Raw genomic sequence first — 17,243 nt, 5'->3', positions numbered from 1 at the left:
TTTCAAATCTACATTTATGTAAATTCTGCGTGACTTCTACGTTTTCAATGAGTGTGCGCATGATCATTCGAGTTCTTTGTTTGAACTGAGGTGGAGGGAGTTACCATGGAAACAGCGTGGCACCTCTTAACTGACAAGCAGCGAACTCCGTCTCTTACTGTTGTTTTCACTACTTTCAGGTAAGTTTAGTCCCTAAAATTACACAAACAGTACATACAAATATTCCTGACACTTTCTTTAATGTAAATGACTGGCTTTCGTTGAATATTTGCTTTATAGAAATGGTTTAGTGTCTTCGAAAAAGTCCGTTAGCATCTCAAGGATATCCTTTACTATAAGAGGTTAACTTTAGACGTGAACTCGTTTATGTAAGTTTGGGCTTTTAATCATATATCTTATGTGTAGATGAGAGATTTTGATAGATTTGTAAAGGTTTTGCTGGCAATTTCTCAATGAATGAATGGAGGTAAGGTAATTAATTTAACCTAAAAGTATCACTGTACGGTTAATCGGTACATGTAGGGTTGCCAACTGTTCCGCATAATACAGAATCGTCCCGTAGTTAAGGCATCAATGAAGCGTTCCGTATGAAAGGCATACGGAATGCAGTTTGTCTCGTATTCTCAGGCATATGCTCTAAATTGAGAATTAATCATTCCTTTGAGACAAATTTGTGAACATAGCCATTTGCAGAAGGCTTTAAGACCTTCTGCCGGCTGGTCGCTCCTACTTCACGGGTCTCGCGCTAATGGCAAATCCAACATTTTAACAACATTCAGCCATGCAAGAAAACATGCACTCTCCGTGAGGGAAGACATGATCAAAAAGGAAAGTCGTCTTTCACTATTGCTAATGTTGTGAAATAGAGAAAAAAACATGTTACGCCCTAGGCTATTCTTGGACCTCATTATTGAAACACAAAAGCAGCCCATACTAGGCTAATTCTCAGTTCTCTACTTCTCTTTAATTGAAAAATATGCATTTTCATTTATTCATACACGTTGAAACAACATTTAGTTTAAACTTTTAAGTGCCATTATTTAAAAAAAAAAAAAAATAAATAAATAAAAAAGCTTTATTGGCTGATATTTCAAAGATGTTCAGTTATTATGCTTTCAAATTTTATGCCATCTATGTAGGCCTATCTTCCTGACATTTTTTTTAATTATGGTTTTTAATAGAGGTTGATGTTTAATATCCATTGGTGTAGCTATATATATAGTGGGTAAAATGGGTAAAATTCAAAAATTTGAACATGAAGCCACATTATATCTATGGGATTGAACCATATTGTAGGGCCTTTAAAATGAAGATTACAAAAGAAAAGCTTAGGAATGAGAATATAGATGGATATTGAGATATCTTTAATACTTTTAGAATTACAGGCACACAAACTGTGGAAAAATACTATTTATGGCACTCAGACAGGAATTTTCAATTGTGTTGATAGAAAAAAACGAGATACATTTCTAGTTTCAACATTATTTGTTCTTCAGAAAAATGTGCAACCATTGAAAATGTGTACCAATTTACTCATGGAGGGGCATTGAAATCCCTATCTCTGGAAATTAACCATATTGTGCCTTAAAATTATTTTCTGTATATATTCTATATTCTGTATAGTATATTTTATTTTATTTTTTTTTCTGCATTTCACCTCTGCTATAGTTTATTTCTAATAAACAAGACATTGTATACTAAATATTGTTGGCTCTGTGACAAATTGTTGGACATCTTTAGACATTATGAACCATGTGACTGGTAAGTGATACCTCAAACATACCATTCAAAAGTTTAGGGTCAGATTTGTAATGTATTTGAAAGAAAGCTTTAATGCTCACCAGTCACCACCTGCTGCATTTATTTGATTTAAAATACAGTAAAACAGTAATACTGTGAAATTACAATTTTTAAAATGAATTTTATTTCTTCAGGTCTTAAAAAGCCTTAAATTTGACTTTAAAAAATGCAGCGACACTGATGCTCTATGTCCAGTCATTTACGCTGTCATCACCTGGGTGTTGATATCGCACAAGCACAGGTGAGACCTGAACATCTCACGTTGCTATCTGTGTTTAAACTGAACTCATTTAAACCTTGCTAATTTAAACATTCATCTGTAAGACGTGAAAGAGAACTCGCGCCCGCTGTGAGGAGAAGTGTGTGTGTGTGTGTGTACTCATCCGAAGCACGTGCATGGAGAGCTGCGTCACAGCACGCAAATACTCTTGCGCAAATTCTATTTCAAGTCTTGCACCTAAACTGACAAATTCACACAAAAATTATGTCAACATGCCCATCTTAGCGAGTATCCTAACAAACATAGTAGGTTATGTCTTCAGAGAAAAACGAGACAGACAACATATCTGTATCAGTGTACTGGATCTTTGATTATATCTTAAAGGGAAAGCAGTCTAATATTCCTGCTCTATGTGTTTTAATGTTAATCAAACAACAAAAGATGAAGAAATCACTCTTGACTGAATAGCTTTTGTAACTTCAATAATGTTTCATCTTTATTGAATTATTCAAAGAAGTTTATATGCAGTGTTATTTTATATTTGTTTAACTTATTCAATTTCTGTACCTGAAAGCTACTGTTAGATACATGAGAGCTAAGATACAAATAAAATAAACGATGCTTTACAGGTTTTTCAGGTATTTATTTGTGCCGTTTCTTGTAGTTAGTTATCGAAACCGTGACCCTAAAACCATGATAAAAACTATGAGTAATCTGAACCGTTCCACCCCTAATCAATCTATATCGATGTATTGTTACACCCTTGTGTATAACACTATACTATGGGTGTCGCAATATACCGGTATTGACGATAACCGTGATATTTAAGGGAACCCCTGATGTTAAGACTTGTATGGCTTAATATAACGTAAATGATGTCTCTTACTGAAATATGTAGTAGAAAACCCATGAAAGATTTACGTTATTTAAAAAATCCATGTCATATTTGGACAATGAGCGGCACCATTTTGTTTGCATTCTATGTCGGTGACGTCAAATGGTTGCACTCGGTGAGCGACTGACACTGTCCTATTGCTATTTTTAACGCAACGCAACTCGGAATATAATATACAATGCCACATTGTGCAGCTTTTGGTTGTAATTTTCAGTCGATGAGCCACAAGAAAAGCGATGTAAGTATTTACTGCTTTCCTAGCGATAAGAGGAGAAAAGAATGGGAAGTTGTGCAGAATGTGGATGAATAAAACTTCCTAAAGATCTGCGTCTTTGTTCTCTTCACTTTAGCCCTGGTGCCTTTGAGGCTTTTAGAAGACCACAGCTGAAAGAGCTTACAGTTGGCGATGGATATAAGTGTATGCTTTAACCAAATGCCGCGCCTGTCGTGGAGACTGACGAAAGTAAGCAACACATCACGATTGAGACAGATTGCCTCAAAGCTAGATATCTGTGAGATATCGCATAAACAGTAGCATCTTCTCAGCATGTATAACTGTGTGTAATGCATTCAGGTGATCAGACGATTTTAACACGTCAATCATACAACAGTAGTTCGAATAGCCACAGAGACATTGCACAGCTTCGATGTTTTCATCCTCACTAATTTTGTGCTCTGACTCAAATTGAAAAGGCTGATCGTGTTTTAAAAGGAACCCCGCGGATATTAAGACCTGTATGCGTTACTAGATTACCGTTGCACCACAACATACAGATAAAAAGCCTCAGTCATCAGGGCTGAAGTGAAGAGAACAAAGACGCAGTTAGAAAGTTTTATTCATCCACATTCTGCACAACTTCCTATTCTTTTCTCCTCTTATCGCTAGTAAAGCAGTAAAGACTTACATTGCTTCTCTTGTGGCTCATCGACTGAAAATTACAACCAAAAGCTGCACAATGTGGCATCGTATGTTATATTCCGAGTTGTGTTGTGTTAAAAATAGCAATAGGACAGTGTCAGTCGCTCAGTGAGTGCAACCATTTGACGTCACCGACATAGAACGCAAACAAAATGGCGCCGCCCATTGTCCAAATATGTCATTTTAGGTGCAAGGTAGGTGTCGTTTTCCTTACTTTGCCCAAGGCAAAAAGCCATGTGTTGACTGTGAAATAAAGTAGACTTTAAATTATGTGCATTTATGGTGAAATAACCACATTTTCATGTCAATCCATGTTAATTTTAATGCGAACAATGCGCTGTCGCTTTAATTCAGCGCGGTGCAGCACAGCAAAAATAGACTGGGTGCGGAAACGATCGATGCATTGCTGCAGACGCACCGCGTCTGGAACGCACTGCTGGACCGCATCTGCGTGCTGTGTGAACGCTCTAATCTGTTGACATGGGCACTGTATACAGAGTATGTGTAAAGCAGGCGTAAGATGTCTTTGCTATATCACAGCATATTTGCATGCTCATGTCAGGCAGCCATCAGTTAAAAGCAGACTGGTGCTGTTGTAAAGCACACTAAGTGCAATATTAGCATTATCAAGAGATATAAACTGGTTTCAGGTCATGTCTTTGTGGAAATAAAGACTGAACATTCCCTAAATTTCTACTTTGTCCTTAAACAACATTATAGGAAATGCTCTTTGTTGTCTAGGAAGTGAATATTTAGCCGTTAGCCTAATGCTAACATCAGTCTGTTGTTCCTAGTGTGAGGCTGCAGACTCTTGATCTGATGTGTTTGGCATCACTGGTATTGAGATATCGGAAGTATAACAGATTTATTATGAATGTCGAGTAGTACTTCTAGCCTATACGTATTAAAACTGCAGAAAACTGTTGAGAAGCTGCACACATGCAACAATAAAATATAATAGGGACAGATTATTTTGTCAATTGATTTAATAATAAAGATGATTATTTACAGTAGAACTTGTAGAATAAACTAGCTTAAAAGTACATACAAGTACAACTATATATATATATATATATATATATATATATATATATAGAACCCATTATAACAACCCACACACCACCTTGGCAATAGAATCGCCATTGGCTAGTAAATTATATATGTATGTGTGTGTGTGTGTGTGTGTAATATATTATATTATATTATAATATTATATATGTCTCCCTAACACACCTGACTCATTACAAGAAACTCCAGGACATGAAATGGGTGTCTGATAAAGGAAACATTCAAAATGTGCCATTAGTGCTGCTCAATTACGGCAAAAATCATAATCATGATTATTTTGATCAATACTAAAATCACGATTATTCAACACGATTATTGGTGGGTGATATGATCAAAATCTTATTTCATGATATGAGTCATTTTAAATGTCAATGAAATTTCACAATTATCCGTACTATAGCAAAAACAAATACTAGGTTAATTAATGTATGTAAAAAGTCATCAAAACAGCTACAGAGGACAAGTAAACAGTCAACAATAAAATAAGAACAAAGAAACTAATTACAAACAAATGAAATAAGCAGGGCTTTAAGTTTTTCACTCTCTTATTCGGCTGATTTGGATGTTACATTTTGGTTAGTGAGAAATGAAAGCGCACTGCTGTGAAAGAAAGAAAGTTGCGTTGGATGGAATGCGGCAGCGGTACAGTAATAATTTTACCTCGATTATCTTGTTTTCATAATCATTGAAAGCCAAAATCGAAATTGAAATTGAAAATACGATTAATTGCACAGCCCTATGTGCCGTTGTGGGTGTCCTCCGGGAGCAAGGTTGAGAAACACTGCTTTAGATGATAATCAATTATTACAGAAGTTTTGTACTGTTAAACTTGCATCAAAAAAGATGTGTGATGTTCCTATGGCAGTATGAGTTGTGAAATATTCTTCTCACAGATCCATTGATAAGCGTTATTACATGATTCATCCAGCCATCCTACTAAACCAGGCCACTCTGGCAATTTAGGCACAGCCACAGTCACAACACAGTTCTCTCTTGTACCTCCATTAGGCTCTTTAGACGCCCAGAACCTGAAAATACAGATCAGCATTAGATGTTCAGTGCTGCTTTCTGTGTGATATGATGCTGACTGTGAGAATCGTTTATTACATATAAATTAGTTTAGTTCAGTGATTTCTCACCCAGAGGTCAGTGCGCTGCCATCAACCCATTTCCATGTGCCCTCCACATCACTGTCAGTCAGACCAATCCAGACTACAGCAGCACCAGATATGTTCTTAACAAAATCCTGAGCAGATCAAACAGTTGCACATTTATTTCATAAACAGACTATAGACACATTTCATCTGACCATCTCCCATTTAGCTGCTACACACACACACACACACACACACACACACACACACACACACACACACACACTCTCTAACTCTCTATCCAACGCACTCACTTGTTCCTCTCTGTTGTTTATGGTGATCAGATCTGCTCCTCTCTCTGTACAGTATCGTCTGCTCTTAGTCCAGCTCTTCGTCTTATTGGATATGTAGTAAAGACTAGATCGATAGCAAGACCATCCAGCTGTTAACAGAACAAGTTCAGATTTTAGCATTTAATCCCCATTTACAGTCACCTGTCTGTAACTTATAACAGATAGTAAACTCATAGATTGTGTACACTGAAAGTTACTGAGAGCACAATCACACTCCATCATGCTTTAAAAATTTCTGATGTATAGCAAATAACTGCATAGACTAAAGAAATTTGACCACAAATCTGAATCTTTTTTTTACCCAAATTATGTATCTGTTGCCTCAGTTCTTCCGTCTCTTCCTGTAATGTCCATTTTTCTGTAATCAGGGTTTTATTATAATCTGATAAATTTGTATTATTATTTTCCAAGATTAATTTTCTGTTATTTAACCCATTTATCTCTTCTGTGATGTCTTTGTACTTGATGTAAAACTCATCAATCGTTTTACTGAGCTTGATGGCCAGCACTATGACTGCAGTCAGCAGAAGAACACACAGCAGCACCAAACACACTGCAGCTGCTCTGGAGCTTCTGATCTTCACACAAACACTTCCTGTAAATTACAGATATGAAGATAAATATTTCTTAAACATTAATTTGACTTAAATGTGCATGTTAGTTATGTTTCTATAATGAAATGATTCTTAGTACCTGAGTGTTGAAGTGTTCGATGGGTTGGGGTGTCTGAGTTCTCTGTTTCTGTCCTGACATCATGTCGGTTCGTTGTGTCTCTGTTGGCATCAGTGATCATCTCCTCACCATCTTCTCTGTCCAGTTCTCGTATCTCAGTGCTACTATTGACGCGAGTCCTCTTGAAGGTTTTCGGTCTTTTGGAGTCCATTGTGTAAGTTGCTCGTGTGGATGCTGCTGTGTACTGATGCTTTTAGAAGCTGAACTTTACCTACACCACTGTGACCGCACTGAGCAGTCATATCCTGTCTGCTTATATAAAAATGTTTTGGTGAAGGATACAGATCAATGTTTTTTTTCTATCTATCTATCTATCTATCTATCTATCTATCTATCTATCTATCTATCTACCTACCTATCTATCTATCTATCTATCTATCTATCTATCTATCTATCTATCTATCTATCTATCTATCTATCTATCTATCTATCTATCTATCTATCTATCTATCTATCTATCTGTAATGTGTCTTATCACCATAATTGTACATTTGTTTAGATGAATTATCGTTCAGACAACCCTGCAACTAGATATGAAAATATGTAGTTCTGCACATCCCCATTTTTCATCTAAAGTGTCTTGTTGTACTTCTGTTGTGTGCAATTTGGGGTTAGGTTGCGCTAAAGGTCACGGTGATGGTAGGAGATGGGTTGCAGGATTTGAGCCTTAAACATTTGCCAGCTCAAACCACAGCAAAGATGAAGAAGGCAATTTGTAGTGTTGTGTTAAATAATCATGTTTTCAAAAATGATTCTGAAATTTGAACTAATCACTCACTGTACTGATCTTCAGCATATGGGCTGTGTGTCATCTGAAGGCTTTATTTCTCTGTCTGCCACCAAAGCTAAATACAATAAATCACGCTACCAATGATGATTAAATGTAACGATCGCTTAGCTCGGATCACATCAAACCATGCAAAATATTACTATTGTTATACTTTGTTCTCAAATTGTTAATGTTAACAACATCAGCATTGCGTGACTTTGTGTATTTAGTGTCTATTAGCCTAGCGTTACCTGTAGATTTCAATTTCTGTACAGTCTAATCTCTAACATTAATTTGTCATACCATAGAATTTACCATCAAAATGATAAATTTAATTACTCCAGCTGCTGTGAGAAAAGACTATAAATGATCCACCACCTGCAGCATCCTCACATGCCATATAGCCTACTAGCTGGGACTGACGTGATGTGATGACGCAAAGACAAATGGCTAGGGCTGTGACGGTCGGCATGACAACCGCAGTGATGGAGTTGCCACTGGCGGTAGTGTGAGGTGTGTGTATGTGTATATATATATATATATATATATATATATATATCTCAGAGGTCGCGTTAACCGAAATTTTTTTTAGCAGTGACGGAAAAAATATGAAGGCCGTCTGTCATTTTGACAGATTACTGAGGCTGATGTAGCTTGTAACTGTAACTCCCACCCCTGTCCAGTTGGTGGTGAGTGCGCTCCAGTGTGTCTGCAGAGCACGAGTTCAGTCTCCAGAATAAAATGATGTATTTGATTACACACAGGCAACTAACGCAACTCCAAAACCCATACTAAGTTTTCATTCACTTAGAGCTACTTACACACTACATGAAAGGTCATTTTCAAAAATCCATAATAGGGGCACTTTAACACAGTATACCCCATTTCCCCATAATATATGTACTTACAAGTCATTTGCCCACCAGCAACTATAGTTGCTGCTTGAACTTAAGTATACAAAAAACTATGGATCTCTGGTAAGATTTGTTTTGTTTGGATTATTCTAGAGACCTTCATGATGATATACATATATATATATATATATATATATATATATATATATATGTGTGTGTGTGTGTGTGTGTGTGTGTGTGTGTCAACAAAAAGTACTTATTAGTAACATGAAAATTACTTTTCTTTGGGAGGGTTTGCCTTCGCCATGCTTCCTAGAAGTAGGGGTAGGAAGTTTTTTTGTTTTGTTCTTGAAATCCTTTATTTATCCTTTATCTATAGCCTATGGATAGCCTATAGATATTACGTAAACGCTCATTATTATGGTTTATTCTCTCCAGTATTTAAGAAATTAAATTAATATAAATGTGATTAGTCAACTAATGGCTTAAATGAACAACTACTAGTTGACTAGATAACTTATTTCACATGTTTTCGATCCAGCATGTCACAAAGGGTATTCTGGTTTGAGCTCGCACTCCGCTCGCATGCTCTGACACAGACACACGCACAGAGCATTGTACATTATTATCAGTTTACAATTGTATTTGTGTACTTGTGACTAACCTGTACTATTTCTTTACAACAAAATGCTTTGCAGGTCTATCATCTCTAGTCACACACCAATCATCATCATTTAGCCTATGTGTCCTACCCCAACACACACACACACCAGAGAAAAAAACTTTGCAGGTCCCATGGCTGAGAGAGAGCCTACTCGAATGAAAACTGCTTCAGTGAGCTCAATTATAGTAACGCTGCATTTTATTGTCAGTAACGATGTAACGAGAGAAACAGTAATTCGTTTGATTACTTGTTACTGAAAAAAGTAACACAGTAACGCCGTTTATTTATAATGCTGTTATTTCCATCACTGCTCTTGGTGTCTGAGTGTCTGACTTCCAATGGATTTATGAATAGCATCATGTTGTGAGCTTCAGTGGAGTCAACCAACAACGGTTTTCCCATTCTGTGTTGTTACAATGACTATTTACATGTTGATCAGACCTTTTGTGCTTAAAGTCCCCCTGAAATCAAAATTTAAGTTTTTTAGCTTTTAGTATGTTAGCCTTAATGTTATGAATGAGCTGGTGTGTTCCAAAACAATGACAAAATTCGCATTTAGGAGATATAAGCATTCACAACTTAGTCTCTCACTTCCGCTAAAATGGATCACGGATTTTCATGACATCACATCGCACTTTCCATCAGATCTTCTGTCCAATCAAATGCTCTCTAGAATCTGAAGTCCCGCCCCCTCCTACACTGTCAACAGACACTGAAGCTGCAGCTGAAATCGGTCATTTGTTCACACATTTACTAGTCTCTACATGGGGAATGGCACACAGTGCACTATATAGAGATTAGGGAACAATTCATACAGTGTAAAAATGCTTTCCATTGACGTGAATGAAGTCGTTTTCGTGTTAGTAGAACGTGAACCGCCGCAGCGCAAGCACAGTCTGCTCTGGCCCAGAGACACGAGAACACAGAGCGAATCATATCAGCGAGTCGGCTCAGACCACGAAAGTTATCGGACCCATTTAAATTCTGCACAGAATGCTATATTTTAAAGTGATATAGAGGAGATTATGAGGATAAACGATTATATGTTAAAAGGAAACAGAGGTTTTACTGAGTTTAACGGCTCTGGCTGAGCTGTGATATGAACGAAACGCTATTGGCTATTTTAAAAAAGGGGTGGGGCTGTTTGATATATCGCCCTGTCTTCCTGTTTCAGTTGAAATTACGTCAACACATTGAATAATGCTGCGCGTTCCAAGACACTTCAGTAGGCCTTTAAGGAAGCTACTGTACATTAAGCTACTGATATGGGGTCTTCATCTCATGATATTTATAACATTATAACATATTAAAAATATTATTATTATTATTATTATTTTATTTTTTTTTATTTATTTTGTTTAGGGTGAAACATTTGAAAGAGAAATAAATTACCAAAAGTGTGCCTTCAAGGTTTCAGACAGTTACCTGCTAATGCTGAATATCATTCCTGCAGAGTGTGTAGGTTGGCATCTCTGCTTTTCTTCACACCAGTTTATCTATACATGATCTGCATTGGTATAGATGATCATCTCTCCATTTCTCTGTTCATCTTCTCTGGTCATCTCTTGTCTCTCAGCAATGTCCTTCCGTACCCATTCCACTGGTGCTCCCAACTTCAAAACTTGCATATTAACAGATTTCTTTAAATTTAGGTTTCACATTCAGCTCTCTGCCAATTGAGCAGAACTGCCGGCAGCATCCTGACGATTAATAGCTTCAACAATCAAACCTGATCCTGAATTCTTTGCCACACACTTGTCCGTGTTTATTCAAGCTCTCGCGCTTAAAATGTGTGGATTCAGTGGCGAGCGCAGTGTTACCTGCAAACTCTGTCCCACAGGCTTTACAGTGAACGCATTGCATTGTGCCATTTCCATAGCGGAGCCACTCAGTCTTTCAACCGTTCTCTATGAAAAATGTAATCCTTTTTTCGCTGGTGGATCCACAGTTACTTTGTCTTACAAAAGAAATCACTCTGTGTTCTTTTCATCTTCTCTCTTCAGCGCTTTGCATTTTGCATGCTAGTTAGCTCCGTCACATGATAAAGGAGTGATTGATTGCTAATATTAACCAATCTTAAATCTGCATTAAAGTTAAGAATGTAAAGATGACGTTTAATTGGTTATGTAACGTTTGGATAGAACGGTGGACCAGTCACTGAATCAGCTCACAGCAGACACATACTGTGCAGTAATTAGCAAACTTTTTATAGAGAAATGAAAAAAGATCACACCTTAACAATTATTTGCACTCACACAAATGCTCCCAAATATATTTTGAGGTTGAACATATTAAATTTCGGGAGCATACACAACCAAAATGGTCACAATTTCAAGCCTTGCTATGAAACATGGTGTCTGGAGCTGAAGCTGCAGTAATTATGAAAAAGTTTTCATATGTTTCAGGTGTTGCTTTAAGTGAACCGTTGGAGCACTGCTCTGAAGTGTTCTGCTTTTGCAAATGTGGTCATGGACATGTGATATCCTGTTAAGATGATTAAAAAGGCAACTTTTTTTGATAACTTTTGATAATAATAATATATAATTATATATATATATATATATATATATATATATATATATAAAATTGAAATCATTCAGATAGTGAATGTTGTTCTGAGTCTGTTCTGGGACTGTACTGCTCTGAACTTCTGCTTCTACACTTCTGCTGTCGAGACTCGAAACCACTGTGGTCAAAATGTCTCACAGCGTTTCAGAGTAACTTTTTGGCCATATTTTAGTTGTAGGAAACTAGAACTGATCAAGCCTTGTAACGAATCCATTAAATAGTGATGATTTAAATATTATGCCTTTGAATGCTCTCTCTTTTAATAACCAATTACAGATCAACGGTTGTAAGAAAGTACAAACAAACAACACTTTTAATTTCTAATCTTTTAATTAGTGTTTTTTTTTTTTTTTTTTTATAAATACAAATGATATTAACAACCTAAAAAAAAACTGTAAAGTTGAACTGAGAAAAAATAAAAAATAAAAAAATAACATGAATTTCAGAATGTCATCATCTTGTGAGCTTTAGTGGAGTCAACACATTTTCTTTATATGTTAGCCAGACATTTTGTGCTACTTGATTGCAAAACTTATTTGACTGCAGTCTTGCATGAATGTACATTATTTGAAACATATCTCAAAAGCACTATTAATATTTTTAGTGGTAAAACATTTGAATTCAAAAGAAAAAAGTACATCTTAAAGTGAAACTTTTTAACCTGCTGTGCTAAAAACACTTTAGAGGAAGTGAAACTAATACATGGTTCTGTCGCTAAGAGACATTTACTCACATAAGACGTCTTTACTATATCACAGCATATTTACATGTTCATGTCAGGCAGCCATCAGTTAGCCTAAAAGTAGAGTGATGCTGTTGTTAAGCGCATTAAATGCAATATTAGCATTATCAAGATATATAAACTGGTTTCAGGTCATGCTGTGGAAATAAAGACTGAACATTCCCTAAATTTCCACTTTGTCCTCAAACAACGTCATAGGAAATACTTTTTGTTGTCTAGGAAGTGAATATTAGCCATTAGCCTAATGCTAACATCAGTCTGTTGTTCCTAGTGTGAGTCTGCAGACTGTTGATCTCATTATTAGATTTATTATAAATGTTGAGTAATGCTTCTAGCCTATACATATTAAAACAACAGAGAACCACAGAGAAGCTGCACAACAATAAAATATAACAGGAAAAAAAAAATTATAATTTTCTAAATAATCTAATAATGAAGATAATTTATTACAGGACTTGTAGCTTACAAAAAACTATATATTTTTGCAAATACAAGTACAGCTATTTTGCTTCCTATTAGCGATGACATTACAGATTTTATTTTAAGATGCTTTTCTCTCACATATCCATTTAAAAACATTATTACATTGATAATCATACCACCCTGATGGATACAGCACAGCACAGTTTTCCTCTTTGCCCATGCTGGGCTCTCCAGACGCCCATAACCTGCATCAACAGATCAGCATTAGATGTTCAGTGCTGCTTTCTGTGTGATATGATACTGACTGTGAGAATCATTTCATATTAATCAGGTCAGTTCACTCACCAGGTTGATGATCAGGAAATGCTCCAGCGCATGGCCACCGTATACTTTTAACAAGATCCACTCATTTAAAACTCCTTCAATTATATTAACGTCTACGCTGTAAAAAAAATCCCCGTAAATTTACAGTAAAATACTGGCAGCTGTGGTTCCAGCCATTTACCGTAATTTTACGCTTTCAACACCGTTTTTCCAGGTAACAGCTGTTTACTGTAATTCAACAGTACCAGTAATGTTGTTCATTTTACAGCTTTGCTGTAATTTCACAGTAGAGTACTGGCAGCTGTGGTTCCAGCCATTTACTGTAATTTTACGCTTTCAACACCGTTTTTAGCTGTGCTGTAATTTTACAGTAAAATACTGGCAGCTGTGGTTCCAGCCATTTACTGTAATTCTACCATTTCAATACCGTTTTACATTTTACAGCTGTACTGTAATTTCACAGTAAAGTACTTGCAGCAATGGTTACAACTATAATTCTACAATATATATATATATATATATATATAAAAAATTACATTACATGAACAATACATAATTCAAATCTTTAGTATAGTATAAAATGTGTACAGACATGTCAAACTATATTTTAACTAGATGGAGAGTAAATATATAAAGAAGAAATAGATTATGGTACATCATTTGCTATTTATTAAAACACATGCATATTGGACATTGACAAATTGGTTGAAACTGACCCAAACTGAATCTCAGCATAAACACAAACAGTAAGTTAAGAAAAAAGAAAATAGCACTTGATTTAACCAACAAATAACAATATCTTTAAGAATTTGTTCAAAAACTAAACTCTTAATATTCATTTACCCTGATACTATCCCAGATGTGTACAACTGCCTTTCTTCAGCAGAACACAAATGCTTTTTAAAAAGAAATTCGAGATCTGTAGATGCATACCCTGAAAATGAATAATGAGAATAATGAGAATGCTTATTTTTGAAACTATACTGCTCTATATTTAAACAGTATAACAATTTTAGGAGGAAAAAACAATGTCAAAGAGAAAAGTGTAAATTGCACAGTCCAATGAGAGGAACTAGTGTGTGAATAAACCTTAAAAAGAGAAAAAAAAAAAGAAAAAAAAAAGGCCAATACATCACATGTTTTTTTACAGAAGAGAAAACAAGACAAAATATCATCTTAAAAGAAGCAGGGGTTAAGACTTGCTCAGACAGTTTAGCATTGTGTAAAAGGAAGTGATTGTGTGTTTTCCAGTTAGTCAGAGATGAGTGAATAATTGAGTGTCTGTAAGCTATGGGTGCATTCTGTATGCAACTGGAAACATGTATGTGAATTTGCATTTGCCTCACAAAATGCAAAGATGGTACTGCATGTGTGTGCACAAAGTTTGCAAGAATGCATGACTCTGATCCTACTAAATCAGAAATACATGTAAATCAATTTAAGGGTTCCTATAAAAGAAAACCAAATAATTTTTGCAATATTATCTCTTTATACTACAGCCATTCCAGGCAGGTTCAAGCAGTTCCAGGCTTGAGGATGTGCATTACAGTTCCATATCACTTCACCAAACTATTTCAGTTATCTCAAACATCCTTAGAACCTAAAACAGCAAAAAAAAAAGCCAACACCCACAAAGAAACTGATCAAGCAAATATAGCAAACAACAGGATAAAAATGACAAACCTATGGAACGCATACTCTCATTCTCCCGCTCCTTATCCCATACAAACGGACACACATACAGTGCAGACACACACTATGACATGAACATACATTGAAACTTTATCAATAAAATAGTTTCGCAATTAAAAAGCTTTGTCCCATTTCTCAGTTGCGATTTAGTAATGTCTCTGTTCTTGAAGCACTTCTCCATTACTAGCTCTAAAATTATGTTTTGAATTAGCAATGGAGGCTTGGTATCAGATGTCTAAGACATAATTACACACAAGATCGTTTTAAGGACAAAAACCTGACAAATGTCTTGAAATACAACATCTGAACAATGTCTTGAGGTGTGGTGACCGAGGAGGAATAACTAATGACGGGCCGTTGAATTGCGCTTGTAGTCGTAGCTGCATTACAACCTCGGATGTGCATTATTTTTTCAAATAATTCAGCGGCTCGTCGTCAATTATTCTCAAACCTAGCGAACCTAGCATTATAATCAGAGTTTTGAGATCACTGACTAGTGAAATGCCTCACCCCGCCATTGAGAACAGTCTGTCTGGCCGCAACATGCGATTCGCGCCAAGTAGTACAGTCAAAATATCTCAGGAAAAAGGCGATTTTACAAGTTGAGTGCAAAGTAACAACAAAGAAATAAACTTACCTTGAGCAGTTTTCTTCTTTAGCAGACGCAGACGGTAAGAGTTTTGAAGAGATTCCGTTGACCGCTTGCTTTCTGCACTCTGGAGACAACAAGGGCTCGTGTTGAAGATACCCTGCCCCTATGTGCTGCTTTTTACAGTGCAAGACCGTTTTGCTCGATTTACTCTTAAATACTGTAAATTTACTGCAAGTGCTTAATTTAACGGCCATTAGCTGTAAATTTACATGATTTAACTGTTTTTTCAAATAACAGTATTTTACTGTTGGAAATTGGCTGTTGGCCTAATTTTACAGCAGTTTTTTACAGTGTACTATATAACATTTATTTAGCTAATAAACATAATTACGGCTATGTGGAAATTAATTATTATCTCCGCAAGAGACGTTCTGTGTAAATGCATAGATAAAAACAGCGTTCTGTCAGAAGGTATTTCGTAATCTAGAGACCGACAAAAACAGTGGCTGTTTCTCAGTATGCGTTCTTAAGCGATCTTGCGTCCTTGTGTTCTTGCTCTACGTCATCATTAACCGTCGAAGTTCAGTTCCAATGCTCAAGAACACAAGAACACAGGACGCATAAAAGTACCCGGATGTGTTCTTGATATCGAGGATGCATCGAATGCAGACTTGAGAGAATCGAACCGTTAAAAATCCCAGAAGACGCTGCGGGCGGTCGACATACGGAAGCCTGCAAGCTTTAAAGTTCTCGTTCTCACTTATGAGATTCCAGCTACAAGCTCGCATATAGCTATGTGACAGCTCGTGAAAGTAAACATTTGTCCGTTTGTTTTGCTTAATTTTAATAAAGTGATAACCTGAAGAAAGCCTGCAGTATTTTTATTGGAATATAAATAAAGAATCTTAACATTGACAAGCATGTAACACAAAGGCTACTCATTTTCATAAATACGGTGAATACGCGGTGAAATAAAAAGATATATGGTCATATATGAAAACAATGTCTACAATAATATGAAAGTAATCTTTTAATAGGTTATGACATTTGTTTGTGATGTTATGTTGTATTTATTGTGCATTAGCCACTTATAAAATGCTGGCACGGTCACTTGAGCAACAAGATCGCAGCACATCTCAATTCTCAAATGATGCGTTCTGTGTCCTTGCGTCCTTCCGCGTTCGTTCTTTCAAGGTCGCCTGGCAAGACCGGACTCCACGAAAATGCAAGTTTGCGTATTCCAGGAAATATTCCAGCATGTTCCATTCGTTTCACTCTTTAGCCTATCAAACAACACATAAACCTTTTTAAACGAATGCTTATATTTATGCTTATTATTTATGGGGAATATCAGTTCTATTTATCGGTTATCGAGCACATAAGCATGCAAATAAATGGCATCGGTATCTGTTATAAAAAAATAAATAAATAAAAATATTGGTATAATATCTCTAGTCTTGGTCCGCTTCCAAACTAACTCTGGTGCAGTTCGACTGAAATATGAATGCAACATGGACCAAAGGCATCTAAATGA

General features: G+C 36.1%; 2 protein-coding genes across 4 annotated transcripts in view; one reads left to right on the top strand and one right to left on the bottom strand.

Moving 5' to 3' along the window:
- cadm2a (cell adhesion molecule 2a) overlaps positions 1 to 17,243 on the top strand; it is a 477,303-nt gene that overhangs the window by 230,124 nt on the left and 229,936 nt on the right. The window lies entirely within an intron of this gene.
- LOC127519931 (killer cell lectin-like receptor subfamily F member 1) overlaps positions 5,722 to 17,243 on the bottom strand; it is a 29,449-nt gene continuing 17,927 nt past the window's right edge. Inside the window, exon 5 of the mRNA XM_051907569.1 lies at positions 5,722 to 5,930. Within this exon, the coding sequence (XP_051763529.1) occupies positions 5,759 to 5,930 (172 nt within the window). The 3' untranslated portion in view covers positions 5,722 to 5,758. The remainder of the gene's footprint in view (positions 5,931 to 17,243) is intronic.

This window comes from Ctenopharyngodon idella, chromosome 10 (assembly GCF_019924925.1).
Source record: "Ctenopharyngodon idella isolate HZGC_01 chromosome 10, HZGC01, whole genome shotgun sequence".
NCBI lineage: Eukaryota > Metazoa > Chordata > Actinopteri > Cypriniformes > Xenocyprididae > Ctenopharyngodon > Ctenopharyngodon idella.
Note: the sequence above shows the minus strand (reverse complement) of the source record. Positions and strands in the feature narration are given on the sequence as shown.